At 41.9% G+C, this 26464-nt stretch overlaps 1 protein-coding gene across 1 annotated transcript; it reads right to left on the reverse strand.

The window, feature by feature from the left end:
• Nucleotides 1-2159: 2159 nt before the first annotated feature.
• On the reverse strand, nucleotides 2160-13727 carry C3H6orf118 (chromosome 3 C6orf118 homolog). The gene is given in 11 exon segments (XM_034060764.1): nucleotides 2160-2300; nucleotides 5215-5284; nucleotides 5679-5792; nucleotides 7882-8006; nucleotides 9261-9276; nucleotides 9278-9318; nucleotides 10989-11007; nucleotides 11009-11109; nucleotides 11685-11706; nucleotides 13296-13595; nucleotides 13597-13727. Coding segments are annotated over 11 exon segments (1080 nt in total).
• Nucleotides 13728-26464: the final 12737 nt, after the last annotated feature.

The raw sequence follows: 26464 nt of genomic DNA on the forward strand, positions 1-26464 counted from the left end.
GTTTTGATTTACATATTTAGATAGCTATCCACAGTAGTTAAAAAAAAGGGGGATGTGGAAATATATGCAGTACTTTTGACTTTCTAGCTGGCAAAGCACACAGCAGGCATAATCTGGAACTTGCTGAAGTCAAAGAGATACTTTCTAGTGATTTGGGATTAGACCTGGTGAAGATAACTAATGTATAAACTAGTTTGCATTATGCCTGAACCACAGTGGGTTCTCTGGGAAATTACTGACTTAAATCTGGGCTTGGAGAAGCATGTTTGATGAGCTGATTTTTGTAGTTTAAGCCTGAAAAGGCAGCAACAGATCAGTTAAATTGCCACAAAACATTCCAACAAAAGCAAATGCATCAGACCCACTTATCTTTTTAAAACTGCAATCTGTGTGGGCAAGAACACGTTGTACTTATGTAGTATTATGAAATCATGTTTTTAAAAGAATATGGAAATGCACTAGTTTAATTAGATTGCTCTTAGATGATAATGGGTTTGCCCTTTAAAATGAGGGGCTTTAAACTTTGAATTGCTGTTACAAATAGGAATTAAACCTCAGTAAGCCTACACAGGCATTCAGGCAAAGTGTGCTTGGAGGGCAAACTCTCCAAAGGCCTGGAGGGGCCACTCCATGCTCCCTCATGGCAATTTAGGAATTATCAGAGGTTTCCCTTTCTTGCTCCTGTGGCTGTCTGCTGCTAGTACAACTATACAACATTGCCATCTGCTGACTGTTCTTCTTCATTGCAATACCGAGTCCAGCCCTCCCCCCAAAAACACTCTAAAACCCAGCAATTTATATTTAAAGATCTTCTGAATATTCATATTTGGTTTTTAAAAGCAAAGAGAGGGATCTCTCAGAGTGTATATTTTTCCAGAGGAACAGATTTCATGTACTCACTTGTTATCATGCAGAGCGTACACAGTAGTCTCAGAAGGCACAGGGAGCCTAAGCTCTCCTGTTTGCTGGCAAAAAAATAAAAGGAAGTTGTCTTGACTAATTGCTGCTATTCATTGTTTTAATATCTTGATTCCAAGTTAATTTTTCTAAATGAACCAAGAGTTCGCCTCCTCCCCAAAAGCTCTCTGGAGGCCTGCTAATTGCTTTATAAACAAGAGACAGACTTCTGTCTTGTACTCTTAGGCTGCGGTGCACAAGGTTGGTTGGAAAATTTGGCAGGAAAACCAGTGATTTAAAATTTCTCATTCTATTTAAAAGCAGCCAGGCACAGTACAAAAAACACAAGGGCTGTACCTATAGCCAAACTGGTGAAAAGGGAAATGCAAAATAGGCAATTTTCACATTTATTCACTGTTTCCTGTCTTTCACTTTTGGGGTTTTTTTTCCTGTGACTTTCCGGCAGCTCTGTTTCATTCTCAGTACAATTAATTAATTAATTTGATGTCCTGTCAACAGGTATAACTGCTCCAGAGAACAGAAAGTTGGGAAAATGTTTGACCTTTTAGATGCTTAGCCAAACACAAGCTCTATGTAAACAACTGCTGTTTGCCCACCATTAAGTGTGACACATTATTCCCTGCTCATACTGACTGTACTTTTAGTGTCTACTTAGCTGCATGAAATTACCTCTTCACTTCTCACAGCTGGAACACTTATCAGCGTAACCAGTGACAAGGACAAGTTAAAAGTGGCTTTATTGAGATCATGTGCTAGTTCTAACTGCACAACTGTCAGTAGAAAAGGAATCCTGCTTTTAAACACTGAATGCAGTAATCCTGCAGAAATTTGCAAGCATCTAACTTTTATTATTTAAATGGTCCTGGCACAGGCTGCTCAAAGTATGAAAAATTTAGCACATAAACAAATCTCTGCAAGTTCTGTACCTTGGATTGCCCAACATTCAGTACAAGCCTGTCTCCCACTGTTTGATTTGTATGCCACCAACAGCAATGAGAGCTCAACCAGTAATGATGGAACCTAGTGAATTACAAAAAAAAACAAAAACCAAAACAGCCTCATTCTATAAACAAGTGTTCATGTTAATATTTGTACTTCTATTAAAAATCAATTACTTGATACCAATAATCCATCACAGACCTCTTTTTCAGTCCAGACACAGAGCTGACCTGTCTGTCCGCAGTATGTTCACAGCTATGGTCATTCATATACCCCAATGAATAACCTGCAGTACTGTTTGGTTATTTTAGCATCTTGAAATGGAATTTCAAAGGGAATGAGGACTGTCCAGTGTTCATTTCCTGCCATTAATCAGGAACTTTACACCTCATAGATTCAAGCTGTTCAGAAACAGAAAATGGTTTTTCTGCTAGCCTCTCTACCTAATGTCTGCTACATGTTTCTGGGAATGTAAAAATATATGCACAATTTAAAGGACAGAGCTGGCAGTGCAAAGCTAGTAGGCATTTAAGGCATCTAGTGCTTTCAGTAGGCATACTAAGGTATAAGCCTGAGTTAACCACACCAAACAGTAGAGACAAGGAACACCCACAACATTTCCCCCAGTTCCACTGGCACACACACCCCTTGTGCCCACACTTCACTTCCACCAGTATGAACACTGGCACACAAGATGTGCCCCTCAACTTTCACAGTCACCCCAATGTAGGCCTTTTAGCACTTCATGCATAAATATGGTCAGGCTCAAAGTACAGTGGGAATACAGCCAAGGAGGAAATCACTGCATCCTAGCACAGAGAACAGATAACAGTATGCAAGAAGCAGAATAAACATGCTGCACTCCCTTAGGAGAGTCCAGAAAATGCACTTCAGAACTTTACAGACCAACTTCACTGTCACCTCACCCATTCACCTCACTAAAACAAGTCAATAACATGATCCTATGAGATCCTAAATGGCCAGCTTATGCTCCTGCCCAGCCAGGTTCTTATTCGAGTCAAAGACCTTTTCAGCTTTACACAGCTTGTCAGCAAGCTCATCTGCAGCCTGTCAGTATCCATGCTGCTGCAGCTGGAGCTGTATTATAGGGTCTTGCCAGCTCTTCATCTGGGGAATGAGGGAAGCTACATGCATAGAATAATAGTGCCCCTTACTCCAAGGGTTTAGACTAATACAAATAAACTACTCTTTTTCCCTGTTGACATGCTGGTTTATCTGTCTCCCACAACTTGGTGCACCTCTTGGTGATTGTCTGCAAGGAGAGCTATTGAAAGCAGAGCAGCCAGGAAAGATACCAGTGTGCAGGGTTCCATCTCTGAGGCTCTGTGATTGCAGACTAGGCAGAGAGTAGAAGGAAGGAGGGAGGAAAGGCACCTGCAAAAGGAGTGAGAAGGGGGAGAGGAAGTGACTGGTCTGTCTCTGCTGTATGAGAACTCCTAATGGTGCACCATGTCTTGTCTGACTGCATTGAACACGTCTGCAAAATCCTAGTGACTTAGGGGCTGCCCTGGAGTTGAGAGGAGCTTTTGAGCCTGCAGTTATTCATTAGCCAAACTGGCAACATAATGGGTTTGTGTCATACTGTCAGATTCAGAGCTAGGCCCCTGTGATGGGTAATGACGATGTTTTGATGATTAAAGACTGCCTGTTGTGATCCCAGGACATCTAAATTTCCTACTCACCAAGCAGCTTGTCATGGGCAGCCACCCCCAGCTCTGCCTCCCTCTGGTCTGTGGTGCAGTACCAGTGCACAGTCAATAGATCCAGTGAGAGCAGACAGCTTCGATGAAAAGAGAGGCAGACTGGAGGAAGAGAGCATGAGCCCAAATTGAGTGGTGCACTTCTTCATGTAGAGAACTGCTTGACCATGCTTCTGAAACCCCCTGTCCCAGGGGCTAAGAGCCACTAGCTTCTCAAAGATGCTGTCCTTTCGTGTGAGGCACTGAAAATGATAGCGTATCCCTCTGCTGCAGATCAGAATATCTACTGGTCCTGGGACAGCCTTGCAGAAACACTACCTGGAGAGAAGGAAATGATGCCTTCTTTTTTAGAAAAGATCAAGAAAATATTATATTCCAGTTTTAAAATAATCAGATCTCCATTTTTTTCCCCTGGGAAAACTGGGAAGTTCTCATTTTACATTAACTTGGATTGAAGACTTTTTAAATTGCTAAGCACTGCACCTCATGAAAAAACACCAAACCAAACAAACAAAACAACCAGCAAAACACATTTGCGGAGCCTTGTACCAGCACATTAGTGTGTTTGGTTCAAATTTCTTGGCTTGGGCTTCTAAACACAACTTTAACACAAAAAGAAGAAGGGCAACATTTGTATCTTTCTGACTTGACTGGTTTTGATTCCTCAATGCATAATTGAGGCAGGCTGGGAGGGGAAGTTTGAGGTTAACTAAGTATTTTTTGAATTAGTACCTGGTAAGGAGGAGAAGGGGAGAAAACTTTACCTATTGTTTAAATGTCTCTTAGATCATTTTATGCAAAATTATTCCTCAGATATACCTTGTCCTAGAGCGTTCTGATTGTTTTATTCATTAGTCCTGCGGGAGACCCAGAGCCAATGACTGATTTTATGGGCTTTTTTAGTGTTTGGCTGCTAAACTCTGGAATTCAAAACATGTACCATGCTGTAGAAACAAACATAATCAGGACAGCTTCATTCAGGCATACATTCATTGACAGGAAGACAGTTACACTAGGAAGGAAATTGTGCCAGTTTAATTGCTGAGGAGAGAAAGAAAACAAAAGGAAACAAAGCAACAAAAAAAAACAGAAGTTGGTTTAGTTATTCAAGTTTATTCTTACTGAAGTTGTGCTTGTAAAAGTGAGTTAGCAAGAGGCACTGACCATGGTGAAGCTAACAACTGTCCATAACCTGGAGCAGGACCCAGAGACACACAAAAAGCAGATTTAGATCTTCGTCTTTCCTCAAAGAGGAAATGCAGAAGGCATTTATATCATCATTTAAACAGCTATTTCCTTATTTACCATGTTATAATTTGCTAACTGGTTTGTTCTCATGCTCTGGAAGAGAACTATCCTTTGAATACAGGTTTTCAGTAAAGGCAAATATGCAAGTGTATTACAGGCACACTAGTTATACTATGCTCTACCCTGATGGCATTTCTCAGGATTTCCTAATCCACTATCAGTCAGCTTTTCCTTTTGCTCTTTCACAACTTTCCATATTTATGTGTTTTATCTTATTCAAAAGTGACAATCCAGATTCCATGATCAAAAGCCTTATCAAAAGACATTTGTTTCTTAAGTAGCACATAAAGAAACTGCAACTCTTATTGCTGTTACTGAACTAAAGTACCTGGCAAGTATCCAAGAGAGACTGGACTATTGTGTGGATAACTAGAGCATCCAGAACTGATAACTGAAGGCTGAAAAGAAACTTAGGAAGGGCACATAAAAACATGTGATTCAGGCCTTAACCTTCCCATAATAAGCATGAAATCTAGTTACCCCATTTCTGCCATGAAGGGCTTCATGTACTATCCTGTGACACCTTTAACGCACCAGAGTGCTGTGAATTTGACAGTGACAGAATCAGGCACACACTCAAAGAGATGATTTGGCAGTTCCCTTGGTTTCTTCAGTATTAGAAAGTCTTCCACTGACATCTACTGGTTTCAGATAAGGCCTGGAGTGAAAGTAGTATAAGAAAGATGTCATCTTACTTCATTAGATGACAGTACATTTTGATCAGGAAAAATCTAAACAGCTGAAGTAACTTTTGAATAACTTTCCTTCTGACAATTTAGAACATGTTATTACCGTAATTTGTGCCATATTTCTTCTCTGCTTGACTCAGAACTGTCCTGTTCCTCACCTGTTTTATCTTCTGGAGTCTGGCTTATCCGCAGAGCTGTTTCGAAGCAATTCTTCAGTCTAGAACAGAACAAACGAGAACAACAGTTTTAGAAATATCTTTTCCAGATCATATACAAAGTTAGATGTGAGCAGCTAGTTGCTACATATAATGAAGATTATTACACACATCCAGAGGCCGAACGTTACTCTAACAGGGCATAATCCAAGCCCGCTCAATTACAGCAAAGTGACTCCAGGTCTGAATGCTCAGTGACACAAAATAAGGAAGAATTTGCTTCTCTGTGAGAAGCAAACAGGATTCAATCAATCACTTTCTCCCTTCATTAAAACAGCAGCTTCTTTTTCTCTGCTTGCTAAATGAAAATACTGAAGCAACTATACACTTCTTACATACTGAGACACATAGATAACACAATAATGTAAGTGGACAGCTTAGTTCTTTGCATATAGTTCAGTATTCTTACTTCCCCTCCTCTCATCAGGTCTCAAAAATTCTACCAGATACTCTAACATCTACTAACCAATGTTCGGGGGTGTTTAAAGACATTAAGAAAGACAAAAAGGATTTCAAAAGACTTTACTAATTTTTTTTTCCGCTGCCCACAATCCCAGGATTGTTTCCTTATACATAGAAAGGACTACAGGTGGTCCATGGAAAGACAAAAATTTTGGTCTTAGGATCCCAGTAGCACCTTATGTATGCAAATGACTCAGATTTTGATTGCTAGTTTCTGTGCAAAGCTAGAAAAATGGCACTAGGATAGTGCAAATTCCCTGTCTTCTCTGGAAACAGATTGCTATCCAGAACTGGACAGGTTTATAGGGTATTGGATTTTTATATATAGCTGTCAAATCTACAAGGAAATCCTTTAAATTGTCCTAAGGTGTTTACCATTATCCCCTTTCAGTCCTTTGACAGAAGACAAAATGTCATATTTTTCACTCTTATGTCTAAAATATTTATAAAAGCTTGCACAAAAATCAGTCGTTGCAGCCTAGATAAAATCTGTGTATATGTGGTTTATAGATATTCCACACTATGCCTCTGATTCATCTTAAGCTCTTGCCTGTTTGACTTTATCCCATGGTAACATGAATTCTCTCTTTGTAGGCAAGTAGAGATGTGTAGAGTACTGGGTCACTGTTAATTATCTTCCTGCTTACACTAGCAAAACATCAGTCTCACACTCCAGTATCTTAACTGCAGAATCACCCAAACTGTGTTTCAAAGGACAGTGTAAATATTGTAATGTGTACACACTAAATACACTGGAAACAAAAACTGCAAAGACAGCAAAGTCCTCTAAAGCAATCTAGTCTAGTTAGAGTAACACAAGAAAAAGGCAGGGGTACAAAGCAGAACCAGCAGCTTAGTGAAAGAGTGAATTCTTAATTCTTCATGTTCAGACAGTAGAGTTGTCAAGAACAGGAAAGATGGTAGGTGAGATCTCCTGCTTAATATCTTCGGTTTTCAAGCCTGAAGGTTAGAGCTTTAAAATTATACAACTGTAAGGCCAGACACTGAGGGCAGCAAGTCAGATCAGAGCTTGGAGCAGGAATAAGGAGATTTGGAAACTGTGATATAAAAGATCGAGGCATACAACAGAGGCATGGAAACACTGGATCAGTACAAAAAAAGATGGGGAGCCTCAGAAAGTCTAAGAACAAGCTAGTCAAAACAAAGAAGTCAAACTAAGTCCTGTCTTAGGGGACAGGACACAGGCAATCAGAAGCACAAGCTTTGTTTCCTCCATAACAGGGAACAAAACCAACACCCCAGCAAAAGTGACAGTCTGAAATAAAATAATGCAGGCTGCAGCCTGTGTGGTCAGGAGACTTCTCCGTGATGACATAAGCTCTTTGGTGGGGGTGAGTCAGGAATGACAAAAGAAAACATTTGTCTTGCTCAGAGCTAAACCATGTCTCCCAGTGTGACTGGTACAAAAGATAGGGAGGTAATAAAAAACCTATACTAAGAAAGGAGAAGGATTTTTGCCTAGAACATGCCATTTACAAGGTCTAATCCTTTGGCCTTCCCTCCAAGATCCAACATTTAAAAAACTTCAATAACTGTATTTACTTGGTTTTGCTTTAGTTTACCCATGTAGTTACTGCTAGAGGGGTTGGCAGCATTTGCCACACTTACTCTTTGTTTCTCTCCACAGCAGTACCGACTTTCTACATGAGAACCTGCATATCTCTCCTGGGTGCCTGTATTTCTGAAGCCTTTGAAGACATTGTTCCCATCCCTTTGACTTAAGCCTTCACAGTCTATAGGAATGCATGAAAAAGAGTAAAATGTGAAGTCATGTCACAGTATATTTATTTCCTTTGCTACAGGTTCTGGCACTGTTTTGAAAATTGCATTTTCAGTAAAGTTCAGTTCTGACGAAAGCTTCTGAATGAGCTGCTTGTGAGACTAAGAGCTAATATGGACAGACATGAACAAAAAAAAAACCCTATGGCAAGATTTAGAGTCACTCAAAGTTCTTTCCAATTGTAAATAGATTAAAGGTTTGTTATGGATTAAAAAGAATATGGAAGATTCTCTCCTTGTGTTACAGCCAGAAAATATGATGACTCAGACTAAAGCAAAGCCCTTGTTTTGCACAATCTTTTCAGGTGCTTTGCCACTGAGCAGTGTGTTACTCATCCTAGACAAAAAGCACTTATGCTGTCAACTGTGCCACATTCATCATTACCTTTCACTTTCATTTCAACAGATTGTCAATATCACACAAGAGCTCTCCAGCTCAGTGCCAAAGAGAGTGGATAACTAGGGTGAAATCCCCAGAGTAAATCCAAAGGATTGGCTCTGGTTTGATGGAGAACACCAGCCTAAAAAGCTATCAGGAGCAGAAGAGGCTAGATTTTGAGTAAGAAATGTAAAAAGAAGAAAGATACAAAAGGACAAGATACAGAAATGGGCAGGGACTGACACGTCCAGGCTGGGCTGAAATGGGGTCCTGTGCCATGGGCAGGGTGTGAAGAGGTTCTGCAGGAGCCTGGGCAGGGCCAGTCAGGGATGGCTCTGCACTTGGGGCTTGACATCTCCTCTGTGCTCACTTTCTACTTCCACAGTGAAGCACATCATTCCTGATACCTCCTGAATTTGCCAAAATTAAGTTGTCACTGGTGGAGAAGCAAGGAGAAGGGATGTGTGGCACTACTCCTGGCAGCCTGAGGCCAGTGTCACCCTCTGTACAGCAGCATTTCTGCAGCAAAGCTGGCACAAAACCTGATGCAGCCCTACCAAGGAGGAAAACAGACAGTAAGTTTGTTGCTTCTGAAATCCAGCAGAGCCTATTCAGCTAATTCTCTGCTTATTTTGTAGGAGCTGCTATCTCAGATTTGTCTACTGTGGATTTCTCCTGCAGAAACTGTTGTAAGCAAGGAAGCAAAGGGCAAGCACTAGATCTCCTATGTCAAAGATAAGCTGAGGAAGTGCCCATATCTGACTTCAAATACTTATTTTCTCTGTAGCATCATCGAGGAAAGGATCTAATATTGACAACCAGATGCTACCTTGTATTGTGCTACACACAGTGTCCAGAAGCATCATCATGCACAGGTCATACTCACTCTGAATAAAGAGAGGAAAAACCACCACTGAAAAAAGTTTAACATCAAAAAATGTTTAACACAGTGAAAAGATTACAGATTCGTGTTTCAGTTTGGCTCCAGGAAAATCATACTTTTTGTGCTGTGATGGAAGTCTTACTTATGCTACCACTCATAGATTTGTTCAAAACCCAGAGGTGATCATTTGGATTTTGGCTCTGCCAATGTCATTCTCAGCACAACACACTTACTTAACCAACTAGCTCTTCTTCCTGAAGGATTTAGTGCTTGCAATGCCTGCTCCCTCTTCCCTTCTCTTGCCTATAAATTAATGGGTAATTATTTTGTCAACAGATATGGAGGAATGACTTTTTCTACCCCTCAGTTATTACAGGAAGAGTCAATGACAATTCCCTTGCACCGTATCAGTGTGCAGAATCAGAATGCAACTTCATTTTTTACCTATAAGAATTTAGTTGTATTCCACAATCACTGTTCTGAGTGCCCAAGAGGAGGTACAAATACATTTTGTTCCCAAATGAAGGATTTCAAGTGTCATCCTTCAGCATAGTGAAAAATCAGAAAGAAGAAAATAGGCAACTGCCTGTTAAGTCAGACAAGAATTATCACTCCTTACATGTAACTGTCAAAGTGAGAGGTGGGAAAATAATTCACCAGTAAGTTACAGACTGATCTTTTTCCCCTCCCCAGACATTTTAATCATTTAATAATTAGGGCTAAAGTTTATAAATAAGAATAAGTTAGTGAAGGTTGGGGTTTGGAGGGGGTGTTTTTTTTTGTTTTTACAATAATGCTTTTGTCAAAGTGCTCCAGTTGTAGCCAGATGTTTGATGTCTATTGGTGTAACTCACATAGTACATTAAGGGAAACCTGAGAAAGGACTCATATGTCTGTCCCAAAAGCTGTCTGCTTTTCTCTTCTGACTACACAGAGATATTTGAGCAAGTGCAAATACAGGTAACACATTGACACTGCTGTCTTGTAACCTGGGGACACTGTAGGAAGAAAGAGGCTTGCTCCTTTATGGTTAACTAGAAGACATAAAGTCACAGTAGGAACACTGGGATACATGGAAGGGCTTGTCTCACCAGTAGGACCAGAAGCAGAACTGGGAACACACTAAAACCAAAATCAGATAGTGCTTATAGCTCTGCAGTTTGGTTTACTGCTCAGCCACCAAAAAAACTGAGGGAAACACTTTACACACACACGGTCATAGTCCTAATTTTAATAAGTGAAAGCAGAGACTGAAAACTTAACCTGCTCCTGAACCACCAAATATGAGCAATTTCTAATACACCTTTCTTCCCAGTGTTAAATCTTCCAGTCTCGTGGTCTTTGCATTTGCAAGTGATTTGTAGAGTTGTATACAAGTGATTGAATATTGTTGTATAACAAGTTGTATAATAAGTTGTATAACAAGTGATTGAATAAAGAAAAATGAATGATGCTTTTAGCCCACAAAGTTCGTTAGGTTTGTTGGGTTTTAATATGTGAGCAAGAAGACAGAGAAAAGTCTCATAAGGAACATAAATCCCTGGAAGCTAAAAAGGGTTAAGTGTCTCAGACGCACTGGGAAAAAACTGGCAAAAGGCATTGGGAGATAACACATTTAAAACAATAGTTAACGTACATTTATCTTATGTGCTAAAGTTTAGGAATATTTCTTACCTTAATTTCCTTCAGAAATACCAAGTACCAGAAAGCTGTTGCATATAGCTTCAAATATTTCTTCTACAACCTGTAGTCACATAAAATCGAGTGAATCACAGGCACAGATTTTCTGGTGCTTCTGTACAATCATCAAAATTAACAACTACATACCTGCACATACAGAAGGTGCTCTAAAACAGTTATTGTCAGAATGTATTATTTTGTTGAAGTTCATGCCATTCCTCCTGACAGTATGCAGTGAGAAATATCATGAGAATCCAGATTGTCACGTTAATAACATGAATTCTGTATTTTTATCATCTGCAAGAAGAAGGTTCACATTCAACAAGAATGTAGGATGTACTAGTCATCAAAAAGACTAGCAGAAAACAAAGATGACACAGATTGGTGTGGCAGAAGACTGTTACTACATTACAGCTCAACTTATTGTTGAATATCTTGCTTAAACCTTTACAGAAAATCTTTCCATATGTATAAATTATCCTGTCTATCTCTACTGACTTCAACAGATCATTTCAAGGCTTGGAAGCAGTTGTCCTTAGAGCATGTTGTATTCTTTAAAGCAACTTTAAAGCAACTGTTAGCTCAGAGAGGCCATATACAAATACATTGAGAAACTCTAGCTAAGGAATACAGCAGTTAAAATCGTACTTATAATCTCATAGTTACACATACTAGCTGTGAGTAATAAGCTTGGGCAAGAGAAAGAAAATGTCTCTTAGGTGACTTGTGCTGTGTGTTCCTCTGTCATGGCAACTTTTTCCCTAGAGTGCTGCTGGCCTCACTTCAAACTGCTCTATTCCTAAGATTAACTTTCTCAAAACAAGCCTCTTCGGTAGGTAAAGGACTATGTCAGTTTTTCGCTTTGTGAATATACTTAATTCAAACCAAGGCTGATAGAAATTTTAACCATTTAATCAAAGGGCAGATTACTGTTACTGCTGGTTAGCAGCTTTCTACTAAACTTTGTACCAGAGTTACATTACCTCACAAAAATTATATTGATTCAAATTGTTTCTGGAGGAAATGTTTTCTGGGGAAAAAAAATGCTTTCAAAATCGTAAGATCAAGCTGTTACCTTGCTATAATACTGCACTTTACCTCTTCTCTTTTCTCCCATTCCTTCTTTTACTCTGGTGTTTCAGCCCAGAGGCATAGGAGAAAAGTTGCTTGAGGATATTTACCAAGGTAGGAAGTAGCCAGCTTTTTTGACAAGTTGGTTAGCTGCATGGCAGACAGTACCACATAGAATCCAGTGGAACATGGATAATGCAACTTCTCCAACAGTTCTATCCACAAGTAGACTGGATGAATTTGTGGCCTCACTTCCCTTATTCTGCATAACTGTTCTTGAAAAACTGTGGTAGCATGTTGGAGGTGTACAAGAAATACCTTATTTGTTTGATCATTTCTTTGCCAGTTTCTGGTTGGGATGGCTGTTATAGTGAAGCCTGACCTCTGTTTTCTCTGCCAGCAGCCACCTCTTCCTTGGTCCTGCAAGCATCACTGTTTAATTCTCTGTAAAACACCCTTGATAAAGCAGCTGACATCTTAGAGAAGATGAAAACCTGGCCATAAGAACCACAGTGAATGAGAAATTCTTTAAAAAATTACTCTCATCTACATGAAATGCCAGTTCTCCAGCCCACACTAGCCTAGTCACTTCTTAGTTTGCTGAACCCCATCTGCTTTCATTAAGTTCCATTACTCATTTATATGAATCCAGTATCTTACTCTCACTCTCACATTTGGCTGTGAGTGCTGATAAGATTGTTAGTGCTTTCCTCAGGGCAGCAACTCAAGCAACTCTGCAAGGTAGATGTGCTTGACTGGTCAAGTTCACTCCCCATCCCACCCGCCACAAGAGGCCAGCCAGAGTGCAGCAACTGTTTGTGCATAAACAGGTAAGCTACAGCATGTATAGAGAAGGCAGCTTCTTTTGCAAATGATCTCAAATGTGCTGCAGGACAAGATGCTGAATATGTGGCTCCTACAGAGCTGCTGACCAACAGTGATTTTTCCGCGCTCCGATCACTATCGTGAAAGATCCTGCTTTACTGTATACCTACCACATTTCAATGTGACAATGGAGGGAAGGGTAAACAATGGCAAATGGCTTTGGGCTCCAGGTTTTGGAGAACATCATAGGTGTGTCATACAAATGTGCAACTAAGCAGCACGTGGGATCATGCCTCTGCAAGCAGAAAGAGATGATTTTGCCTAAACCCATGCCATTTTCCTGTAACATTCAACATTTCCACCTTTTTTTTTGTTTGTTTTTTTTGCCTTAACCAGCTTACAAACTGCTCTGGTACCTCAGTCCCTGTGAAATCATTCTGTAACAGTTCATGCTTTGCTACAAACTCCTTCTGGGAGTGTAGGAACTTTTTAAACCACTCAGTTTTAGTCTTACCAGCCAAGTACGAAAGTAGGAACCAGTATTCCTCCTTGGCAAGCTCCACAACACACTGTCAGCTGTTCTTGACTGGTTTGTTTTTCAGCACTATACTCTCTGACATGTCTAACTCATCTCTTTTGAGACACATATAAGTCTGTCAGTTTCCTCCTACTTTCTTTTTAAGCATTTTCAACTTTAATATTTCTAGAAGAGAAATCTGCTGGGGCACCATCACCCTTCACAAGTGACAATGGACATCTGTTTTTAGGGAAGGAAGATTCATCCTGTGCAGGAAGGAGAGGAATACTGGAAGAAAAGTTACCTGAAAATCTTTTCATCTTCCTTGTTTTCTTAATTTCAGCTGGGAATCAGAGAGAGCTGGAAACACCTGTGGGTTCCTTTGAAGCTCAGCCTCTGCCTCTGCCTGCACTTCTTAGTAACAGTCTCTGATTTACCCCAGATCTCCATGTAAATTTTGCTGCTTGAGAGAGCAGCCTCTTCTGCCTGATCATTAACACTAGACCTAAGGCAGGTCCCTTTCTACAGTATGTCAAATAATCCCATTCAGAAACATTCAGTGTTCTTATTGGTGTGTTGCTTTAGAAACTTACTCTTCTTAATTTTACGTCTTTGTTCATAGTCAGATAATACTTTGTTACACCTGCTAATCTTATGGCAGTTCTTTACTCTCAATGGTTCTTCCCTTAACGTCTACTTTTTCATGTAATTTATAGAAGAAGTCTTGGCTCCTCTCAGCCTTCCTCCTTTAACTCAAGCTTAGTGTATGTTGTTTGTGTATAAACACAGTTTTGTAAGATAGGCTCACCCTTCTTTTAGTCATCTCAGTTGAAACAAGGGGAACACAAAATCACAAAATGGAATTTATAAACCTTTAGAATTAGTTTTAAGCAATGTTAAGTTCAATGGCTTTGTAACAGTAGCAATGGAAAATTACTGAGGTGCATAATACATAGAAAAAATAGAGTACAGATAGAGAACATACTGGCACAAGATAAATCGTTATAGTTGATGTGGTCTTAAGAAAAACAGTCTAGAAAAACAGGACGCAGGGATAAGGAGTATCTGGGAATAGCAGGTGTCCAGGATAGGCTACGGGTAAACTAACAGATAAGTAGGAGGATAGGGGGATTATTATGTTTCTGGTGCTAACGAACCAATTAAACTGGTATAAGCATCTACTGAGCGTGCTTCAAAGGCTGCCAGAAGTGATGAAGATTGTTGGAAGAAGTAAATGACCCTCAGAGACCACCACCACAATTCTGTACGCATGCAGGGAGCTTTCTGGAAAATGATGTAATCCATATGTAGCCTCATGAATATGTATGTATGCCCAGGGACTATATGAGGATGGCTTGTGTAGCAATAGGGAGACACACGTTAGGAGGAGTTATCCCCCGTGTCTCCCGGCACCGCAATAAAGAATACCTGCTTGTCAGCTTGAAAACTTTGTTGGCAAGTTTGTTCCTGGAGTTTTCTCTGAATCACAATCGAGATAGTTTGCTCTTCTCTAGTTACACAGAGTGGTTGACATAGGCTGCTCTGGAGATCATCTAGTGCAATTCTAGGTTTCTCATGGCCACGTTTAGTTGGAGTTTGATTATCTCCAAGGATAGAGCCTCCACAGCCTCTGTGGGTGACCTGTTCTGATATTTGACAACACTCACCATGAAAAAAGTCGTTTCTTGTATTAAAATTGAATTGTCTGTGTCTTTGTTTGTGCCCATTGCCTCCTGTCCTGCCATTGGGCACTATTGAGAAGAGCCTGGGTTCATCCTCTTTGTTCCTGCCATCAGGTATTAATACACCTTGATAGCACATTGAAGAGAAGACTTAGGGGGTCATCTCTTCTTGGGGCTGAACAGCCCCAGCTCTCTCATCTTCTCCATCAGATGCTCAAAGCCTTTAGCTGCTTTCCCTTAGCCCTTCACTGGAATCGTTCCAGTATGCTCATGTCTCTCTTGTACTTGGGAGCTCAGAAGTGGACCCAGGACTCCAGAAGTGTCTCATCAGCGCTGAGCAGAAGGAAGGATCACCTCCCTTGGCCTGCTGGCAACACTCTTCTTAATGCAGCCCAGCATGTGCCTGGCCCTCTTTGTCACCAGGGTGTTTGAGTTCCACTGACCTGGACATGAATAACAGAACCATACACAGCATTTACCCAGGTCCCTGGCTCTTGTGTGTTAAACCAGTTTGAGTTGAATAATAAATTAAAAGTAATTTTGGCTCAAAATTAAGTTTACTTATTAAAGGAAAGCAACATTTTCAGCCAAACAGTCATGGTGCTTGGATTGACATATTGGATTACAGTATTGACAATTATATTGCTGGAACATACTTACCAGGAAAAGATACCCATTGATATGCCTCAGCTTTAGGACCATAGCTTCTTTGAGATGAAGATGGCATAATTTATTCTGTGTCACCCTCATGACTCCAAGGCTCACAAACAGTGAAGCTGATAACTAGGTGATAATTGTGCTGGTAATGACTTTGCCATCCATTTACTCAGTCAGTGTTAAATAATGCAATAAACTCAGATAACATCAGAATGTTACCACCATGATCCTAACAGTTAAGGAAAATCAGCCTACCATTTTTCTCATTTTTCCTGGAAGGTGAGCCACTGACTGATTCCTTTTGCGGGGAGGAGAGGATGGATAGACTGCCATCAAAAACAAACAGGTTTTGTAATTCTTGTTATTATTTGCACTCTAGCTCAGAGTAACCTAATAAATGAGCCACTGTTGCACTCTGGGGTATTTAGAAGTATTTAGGCTTATGCGCACAAGTACTTTGGTCCCGGAGAGGTGAGGCAGTGAAGACAACAGAAACAGAATTAGGAAGACAAGAGGACAGGAACTTGCAGGAAAACAATGCAATTCCTTTCAGTACTTCACTGAGACAAAAACCAGTCAGCAATCAAAGGGCAGGCTGGTGCTCAGGTGAGCTCTCTGTACCCCAGGGAGCTGGACAAAACCTTAAAACAGCCTCACACCCTGCCAGACACCCACACAACATATGAAAGACAATCAAGCCTGCAGGAAGTCACGCTAGAAGGTCAGGGCACAGCCTGACCTCAGCATCCCACATCCCAAACCCAATGGCAGCCCATGAGAAAGCTAATGAGAAAAGCAAGAGTACATTTGCATTAATTGTCAGCATGTGCCAGGAGGCCCAAGTGGCATTTTCTCTCAGTGCTAATAATGGGCAAGGCCAGCTTCAGTAAGCTAATATTTCCAAGTGGCTCTTACTTCTCCCTAGTGCAGCCTGCTTCACCTCCTCAAGATGGTGACAACCTAACGTGTCTAAGCAGGTTCCTCTTAGGAGCTTCTGCCTCCCCAGCAGAGCCAGTTCGCACACCAGTGCTTTTCCTAACAAGCTCAGTCTGCCCCGTGGTGAACATGGAGGGCTTGTAGCCAGGGGAGGCTTTGATCCAGTGAGCCAACAATGTTGATACAGTCACAACCTATGTCCAGCAGTTCTAAAATGGCAGGGCATGTTTCCTTGTGAAGGGATAGAGTACCCCACAGAAACACACGGAACCACTGCCTCTTCATTTCTAACAGTACAAGACATCATGAGTTGACTGCATTAACATTAATAGAAAAAGCAAAGAAATGCAGCCACTCTTCTCAACAGGGAAAGGGGAAAAGGAGATCAAAAATGCCAAATTGAGCATTTCCTTTCAGTTACCACTGGAAAGGTGAGCAGGTGGCTGGTACAGCTAACATCAACAAGAGTAAATAAACGTTAAAAACACTAATAGCCTGAACAAGCAGATTAGACAGCACTTAAGAGTAACATGTTGATAATTTGGCTGAACCTGATGAACATCTGTCTAACATATGTGAAAACCTGCCTGAAACAATCTCAGTCTTGTTAGCAGTTACTTTCAAGATGGACAGCTGGGGACTGGTGAGCCACCAGTGACAGGAATAGCGTAAGTACATGATCTGTATTTAAAAGAGGTGAAGAAGGGAGAAAGGAGATGAGCAAAATCTCAGCAACTTTACCTTCAACTTCCAACAAGAAAAAGAGAAGGGAAAACATCTTGGAAAAACATTAACTTGCTCTAAGCACTGAGATGACAAATGAGGAGCCAGTACAATGGTTTAAGAGTATTAGTGCAGGGGAGAAGCAGTAGCTGTTGCATATTTTGACTTTACTTCAGCTTTTGGTACTGTGTTTTGTAGCATTCTTAGGAATGAGCAAAAGAAGGTGGAGAGAGTTTAGCATGGGTGTAAAATAAAAACAAACCAAAACTTTGTAAAACTATATTCAAACAGTAGTTACAGAGGTTCCCTGTCTGAATGGAAGAGGTACCAAGCAGTATTATATCCATCCCGAATCTGCATCTAATTTTCCCAGCATTTCTGTTTACACTATGGATGATGGAATACACAGTATGCTTGTTAAATCTGCAGATGGACATGGAATGGAGAGGGGGTGCAAGCATCCTTAGAGACAGGATTGGAACTGAAAATGCTCTTGATAAATCGGAAAATTCTGAGAACAGCTGGATGAACTTCAATATGTGCAGAAACAAACAGCTGCCCAGTGGCCAGCAACAGCTGGCGTAGTTGAGAACCATTTAGAAAGTATCTTGGGAATATGGTGAATGACATGATCAGCACAAATCAACAGTGTCATTATGGTGAAAAAGACAAATGGCATTCTGGCATATACAGGCTAGTGATCAACACATAGCAAGTGGGCCTTCTGTCAGTGCGCCTGGCACAGAAGAGGCTTCAGCCAAATGTTATGCCCAGTTTCAGGCACTGCTTTTCAGGAAAAATTAAGGACAGCTGGAGGATAGCAGAAAAGAGTGAGTTGAACCCATAAATGAGAAGAAAGTGTAGGTGGATGAAAGAATTAATTTAGCCTGAAGAAGAGACCAAATGAGGGAGATAAAGCAGAAAACATGCTTGCAACATGACCGGAAAGACTTTAGGAGTTTGGGTATAGAAAACCACTTTCATTGTTATGGAGCATGCCTTACTTTTTCTGGTTTCCAAATGAGTATCCTGCTGTGGCCAAGAAAGAACCCTAGCTGCTCTTGCTACCCAGGAAAACAGACCGGAGACTGATAAACACAGCCAGAAAGTCAAATCCTGACCTGTCAGCCTAGACAGCATGATAACCCACAGAATCCCCTAGCTGTTAAGTGGCATTTGAAGCACATATTTAAATATGATGCAGCCAGAGCCTTGAATTACATATCAAGAAGTAATACATTTAAATGGGTTTGGTTCACTGGAAGAAGGACCACTGGGGAGAAGTAGGAGAAAATGTGTGGATATGGGTAGGTTTTAGGTAGTACAGAGTAAATTTTATAAACTGACATCTAATAAGGCAGAACTATATTATTTCTTCAACAAAAGCATGATACATGGAGCAAAGAGGAGGGGGAAAAAGAACCCATTTAATTTTCCCTTCCTGCCATTCCATTCTTATCTTTGTTTCTCTGTTAATTGTCACTTCTAATTCCAGAACTGCTTAATTGTTCCCATGATTGACTTGCACTGGAGGGATGGAAATAAGCATGATAATAAGGTCGTGATTTTTTTTCACAGAAACATGGGAGAGAAAGGCATACTGCAGCACACTGAGTAGAGGAGAAGCAGTGGCAGCTGCTACTGAGAAGGATCTGCCTAACCAATTAGATTCACTCCTATTTTCTGTCTTTAAATAGAAACAAAACCATCTTGTGGACATTATCTAGAAATCTATTCCAGAAATGTAACAGTAGGCTGGCTAGGTATATGGCAGAAAAGGAGAGTAATTGTGTTTTCCCAGGCAGAATATAGCCTGGGATGACCCTGAAGAGAAGTCGAGAGCTTCTATTTAGCTAGGGATAAGTTCATCCTCAGATGCTGTCCTTCCATTTCCTCTCTGGGCAGATCATGGTAGTCTGAAAACCTCAACACAGAAGCAGCCTCTAGTTCAGTCCTCATTTAAGCTGAAGCTTTAAAGTCTAAGTAAGTGGATAGGCAATGAGGTAAAGTACAAGGTAAGGCACAAAGAGAAAGAAAAGCAAAGTGTCTGTTATGAAATGTTTTTCTTGAACAGTTGAGGAGCAGAAATTCTCTTAATTTGTCTCGTTAGTGACCCCATAAATGAGCAGATAGCAAAGGTGAACACCTCATGGCCATGTTTCCTGCTAGGGGATAGGTCTGCATCCTGTCATAATTCCTGGTGGTGAGTGGGAAGCCAATAAGAAAGTGAAAGTTTCTAAAGGCACTGGGAAACATGCTGGGCAGCACAGGCCCTTGCCATTCTGAGACTATCTATCTCCACTGCAGCAACAGTAGTCTGCTTCTAAAAACCCTACAGTCTATAATAAAAGAAACACTGCTCTAAGGAGGAACTAAGTCTTTGAGCACATCTGTATAGCATAAACACAAGCACAAGAGGATGGAAAACTACATGCTTAAAAAAGTAGAAGATAGAAAAAGCTGCCTGAGACATCTTGTCAAGCTGGAGGAATGGGCCAGCAGAAACCTCTGAAAGGTCAAGAATGAGAAGTGAAATGTCTATAGCTTGGATAGCCTATCCCTACCTAGCAGTACATGCTAAAGACAAACTGGATAGGTAGCAGCTTTGCAGAAGAGTACTTGAGGGATCCTTTTGGGCAAGTTGCACAAGAGATGGCAGTGTGGCTTGTAGCAAAGGCAGCTAACCACATAGTAGGCTATATAAGCAAGCGCATAGCCAGCAAAGGAAAGTGTTTATTCCTCTCCACACTGGTAAGGCCATGGTGCTCAGATTTGGGTCCTATACACCAAAGAAGGCATTGACAAACCGGAGAGAATCCTGCAGAGATTGTTAACACCAAGACTGCTAAGAGGCTGAAGCACTGGCCACACAAGGAGGAGCATTTCTGTATAGCCCAGAGATGATACCACTAAGGAGAGGCAGGAAAGATATTATAGTCTTGCAATGCAAAGAGCAGTAGAGGAAAAACAACCCTCTTCTCAGAGGTGCACAGTGAAAGGGCAAGGGGACACAGCCACATGTTGCAATGAAGGATAAAGAGGTTGAATGTAAGGAAAAAAATCTTCACAACAAGAATGATTCAGCACTGAAGCGTGTGCCCAGAGGAGTTGTGAAATCTCCTGGAAGTACCTGCAATTCCACTGGATACGGTCCTGAGCACTGGATCAAAATTTCTTAGCCCAGCATGTAAGAGGGCTGGACTAGATGAACTCTAGAGGTATCATCCAGCTTAGATCTTGCTGTATTTCCAGGAGCTTCTTTAAGCTCACAAATGCAACTGACTGTCAGGAAATACCCTGATGTGCTTCCCCTCATCCTTTGTCTTGTGCATTCAAGCCGTGCACTGCAGGTGGCAGAGAAGCAACAGGAAAGAAGAAGCAGCAGCGCTATTGCAGTCAGTGCCTGAAGGATATAAGGCAAGGTCTGTAGGAAGAGGCAACCTCTTTTATTAGACTGGCTGATATAGTTAGAAGAACTTAGATGGGATTTGAGGCACACAAATGCTTCTTCAGCCCAAAAATAGAACCAGCCCACTTAAGTGCTAAATGCAGGTTGAAAACAGTTACTCTGAATTTAGCTAGCTATATTTATAAACTAGACCATCTGAGAAAAAAAACCCACATAATTGGCACTTGCAGAGTGGAAGAGATGTTAACTACATTTTCATCTCTCCTCTTGATATACCTCCTGAGGAGGCAGAGGGATATTTTTGCCTATAGAACCTGAGGGTTTGAAGTGTGACAAAGCATCTCAATAGGACTGAGCATGGCTTCCCAGGAGCTGAAAACTTGGGGTACATGGCAAAACACACACATGTGTGCCAGAGCCTGGCATGAGGTTTCAGACAAGGTTGGTAAGTAGGGGTGGCTGTGCAGTGTGTGCCATGCCAATCCCTGCTCACCAGCATGGAGTACACAGGCAATGCTTGGCTTATCCTGACAATGAAAAGTCCACACATCTGCTGCAGGCTGGTTAAGACCTCACCCACTATGTCCCTCATGGCTTCCTCATTGTATGCCAAACATCCCACCTCACCCTTCAGCCAGGACCAGTTCTCATCATAGGCCCCATCCATTGCCACAGACTGGCTGCCTCCCTGCCCAGGAGGACAAGCAGGGCCCCCAGAATTACCATAGGCACCTGTTGGTCCTGCGCAAGCCTTAACCTCCAGCTACAACCATCCCCTGCCCAGCCTGAGGTCAGCCAGCCTGAGACAGCCCTCCTGGCTGGCAGCAGGCTCTGCCACCCACCTTTCATGGACCTGATTGTGATATCCTGGAGGATGGGTGCTGGGATGCTCAGTGCACCCAGGCAGGCTTTTGGGATACCCCCTTCATCTCTCCAGTTATTTCTTGTGCTAATTACTACTGCTTCTTGCACTAATTACTGTTTTCTCCAATATGTCTAAGAATGGCTTGGCTGACACTATTTCAAACCCCTACAGACATCCAACACCTTGTCTCAAAGCATTAGTTACCAAAGGAAGAAAAGGAGGGAAGCACTTCTAGCATGTTCTATTTTTGGTAAACTTCTCTATTTTCTGTTCCCTCCATGTCTTTAAATAGATTTGCTCTCAAAATTTGTCCCAAATGTACATGTTCCTCAAGTAGCTAAAGGTCAATTAATTTGAATGCAGTGCCTGGCTGTTACTTCTCCCTTTCCCCCTGCTATACTTGAATATGAGTGGTATGTTTGCTATTTTTTAGTTCAGTGATGATACCCTTCATCCTATGTCCTTGTTTAAAAACCTCCCAGGCTCACAGCACCATCTGCCAGTCCTTTCAACACCCATGCACCACACCATGCACCAGCTGGGCAGTTATGGCTCCTGTTCAGACAAGGCTGACTCCTCTTGACTTGGTTCCTGCCCCTCCTCTGCCTGCCTCCTTCTCTTTGATACTCACCCCCATTTGCCACCCTTCATCCCATTTGAAGAAAAAGCTGTGGTTTCCTGTTCTGAGTCCTGTACCACCCTCCCTGTTAACACAGGAGTGCAGAGGACCTTGGCCACCACCTGGTAGGGTGAGGCTTAATCTGTTTCTAAAGCTATCCTGTGACTCAGGTGTTACAAACACAAAGGACAGAGACTTGACATCAAACCCTCTGATAATGCTTGTTTTTTACCTCCACATTGCCTAACCTCCAAAACAACATAGTGCAAACATTGACAGAGCACCGGGTCTTTTCATTACATATCAAAAATATTTTAACCCTTGAAGAAAGAGGGCTTCCTGCTTTAGCCTGATTTTTAGCCTTGGACTGACCTGAGGTACTGCGTGGGTGCAGTGTGGAGGACAGCAACAGAATTCATCCAGTAAACTGAATTCCTGTATCCTCACATAGTCACACCAGCATCTAGCGAGAGACCAAGAAGCAAGATGAAGTCAAGGCACAGCATCTCCATGTATTTCAGGAGACAGGAGGTGACTGTACCAAATCTGTCACATGGGAAACTGGCTATAAACAAGTCTGTACACTTAAAAACAAAGGGGCTATGGAAGAGGTGAAAGAAAACATACTATGGAAAGTCTTAAAAGCACAATCTGTAGCAAAGCCACAGACAAGCTGGGCCTCCATGAGCAGCAGACCAGACTTCTAGACCCACATCAAGTTGCTGAATCAAAATGGAGACAAGCTGACGACATATTGAGAGTGCATGTCTGGCTTTAGGACCATGACCAAGGCCCCATCTCCTCAGCACAGTTGTCCTATCACGTATGCATCAGCTTAAAAAATCCCATCATTTTGTTCCCAGTGCAGATAGAAAGGAAGAACTACAAACAAAAACCAACACAAACCACAAGAGAAAAAGCAACCCTCTCCCCCCCAAAAAAAAACCAAACCAAAACCAACCCACCAGCAACTCCAAACAACAACAAAAAAACAAATCAAAACCCCAAATAACCATACTGATGCTTGTGTGTTAATGCTACAATCATACCTAATGAAATCCATTTCTCCAGAAGTCAGAGCAATATCGGACTGCATGCCTGATTCCTGACAATTACATAACAACCACTTCAGCAAACATCAGCCATGGCACTGATCATCACACCTGCCTGACTCCAAAGTCTGTCCCTCAGGCTGACATCCACCCTGCAGACTGGCATACAGCAGCTCAAGCTCCTCCTTCCATAGAGTCTCTGGGTTTATGCTGAGGAGTCACAAATTGGTTGGACCCAGTTATAGTTTAGAATAAACATAAACTCTCCCATCTGCACCCAGCGGTGATCATTCCCATCCAGCGTACAGTGACCACAAATCTAACTGAGTCAATACAGCTTTGTTAGTAGTGAAACTTGTAGGCGCCAAGCTGCAAAGTCTGTCTTACCTTTCGCAGTCTTTGCTCCTGCTTCTCAAACTATGCTTGTGTAAAGGGAAAAGAAGTGGCAGCATTCCTTCCATTACTGTTGGTGCTACAGTGGGACTTCTGTTTGCAATGAACAACAGAAAAGGCTGCCAAGGAATCACATCTAATGCTACATGTTTTATGGATATTATCTTTCCCCTCAAATGCACTGAAATGCAAATATTTCACGGTTGTTATATACTTTGTCACAGTCATGAGTTCCATTTACTTTAATTTTGTACTGTTATTATATAAAAAGACACGATCAACCAGAGGGCAGATGGTCCATTTGAAGGGTTGGATGTATTCATTCTGTAAGCCCTGGTGAGTGGCCTGAGCCAGGCTACTGGCAGCCAGGGTGATCTTGTGCTCAGATCCACAGAACAGCTCAGAGGTCGCATAGGTCCATTGCATTAAGCAGAGGCAGCCCTATGGTGTATGGAAGAGACAGGATGAGTGCAGATGCTTTCTTAATTATCTCTGGCAGACAAATAGGCTGGATACTGTTTGAGCCTGATGTGTAATCTGGGCTGTGTAGTGGGCACAGCAGGTTCAGACTCGTACTTGTGTCAAAGACAAGCTCCAAAGCTGGAGAATAAGGGCAAACAGCATTTGCATTATTAGAGGAGGTCTTCTGATGTCAATACAAACTAAATACACTGCTGCTTTCAGAAGCTAAAGAGACATTGTACTTTTGGGACTGATGATAACTTAGGCATTTACACCTGTCCCAAGCGCTCTCTAAGACTGTTTTTTCTTCTCTGAAAATCCTTCATGAACACAACCAGGATCCAGGTCCACTTTTTCCACCTGGATCAGGACAGAGCTGAAGGCTCTAGACTGCAGACAGGAAACAGCAGGAGGCTGAGGAGGCTTGCCATAGGACCGGGATAATTCAAATCCTTCTGCTGTGCAGGGCAGGCTTTATATAAAGGACAAAATGGAGCCCTTAAATACAGCCCATCCATCAGAAAGTGTTTACAGTATCTGGGGACTGCACTGGAGTCCAACTATTCAACAGTCAGAGCATTCAGTCTCATTAGTACCACTGAGAAGGCTGGTGTCAACACCAGCAGGCTCCACAACTAGGTTTAAGAGAGCTAAACTTAAGTCCTTAAACAAAACCAGAAGTCCTTAACAAGCTAAAATCTAACACAATTTTACAGTACATGCTACTTAGTTGTTTGTCTCCATCCCAGTTTGATGACCACTTTAGTGCCAGAAATATAACCTGTATGTAGTTCAAAGCATTGCTGCACTCAGCCTTGAAACCCAGACATAGCTGTTCACCAGTGCAGAGAGAGAAAAAATATCTCTACATAGTGCGTCCACAGCAGGAAAAACCAAGGTAAGCACAGACTTGTCCTGAGACCCTGCAGGCAAGTTGCATTGTTCAGTTAGCACATTAGGGATGACAAAAATCAGTTTGCAGGGCAAGCACACACATACAGTATGAGGGACTTCAAAAGATCTTGTCCCACACGACATCGTTGTCTCTAAATTGGAGAGACATCAATTTGATAGGTGGACCACTCGGTGGATAAAGAACTGGCTGGATGGCCACAGGCAAAGAGTTGTGGTCAATGGCTTAGTGTCCGGCTGGAGACCAGTAACGAGTGGTGTCCCTCAGGGATTGGTGTTGGGACCTGTCTTGTTCAACATCTTTGTCAATGACATGGACAGTGGGATTGAGTGTGCCCTCAGCAAGTTTGCTGATGACACCAAGCTGTGTGGTTCTGTTGATACGCTGGAGGGAAGGAATGCCATCCAGAGGGACCTTGACACACTTGTGAGGTGGGCTGATGCCAACCTCACGAAGTTTAACCATGCCAAGTGCAAGGTCCTACACCTGGGTTGTGAATGCTCCATTCCTGGTGGAGTTCAAGACCAGGTTGGACAGAGCCTTGGGTGACATGGTTTAGTGGGAGGTGTCCCTGCCCATGGCAGGGGGGTTGGAAGTAGATGATCTTAAGGTCCTTTCCAACTCTAACTATTCTATGATTCTATGATTCTATAAATCTTATTCTTTTGCCATAGTTCTGAAGTAAAAGTTTAAACTGTAAAGCAGTCTGGTATCTTAGGTGGCTTTCCAGCAATGTCAGACTAGACCTCCCACTCCCTGGCACCTTCACTGTCTCCCATAAAGCTTTTGAAGGTATTGGTTGATTTCATCGAAACTTCAGAGGGGTACAGTCTCAAAACTAACAAAGCCCCATGTTTTATAAAAGAGGTGGCTGTTTAGGGAGAAAACTGGGGTCTTCCCCATAACTGCTCATTCTGCTGTCCAGGTTCTACAGAATATGGGACTCTGTGTATTACGGCCAAAGCACAGCAAGAGATGGACTGTAATAGGAAGCAGAAGAGAAATTCAGTTACATGCAAAGATAGAAAACCCAACTTGATTTTTTAAACCTAATAATAATAATGCAAGCCCGTAAGAGACCCAGGCTTCATCACCCTACAGGTCAGGGGGTATCTGCTTGGGTACATGGTGCAGGCGCAGGCCCTTCAGGCAGGATTTCACAACAGTTCTGCTCCTATGGATTTCTACCAGTTAGTATTGCTGGACGCAGAGATGAACAACACCATGGACTTCCACCCCAGAGTCTTTGTTGCACAGGGGTATGTTTGGTTTGGGTGTGTCTTACTACTTGTTTTGGTGATTGGCAGAGATCACCTTATCAATGGTGCTTACCTCTTCCTTGGCAG

This window comes from Melopsittacus undulatus, chromosome 3, assembly GCF_012275295.1.
Source record: "Melopsittacus undulatus isolate bMelUnd1 chromosome 3, bMelUnd1.mat.Z, whole genome shotgun sequence".
NCBI classification, from domain to species: domain Eukaryota; kingdom Metazoa; phylum Chordata; class Aves; order Psittaciformes; family Psittaculidae; genus Melopsittacus; species Melopsittacus undulatus.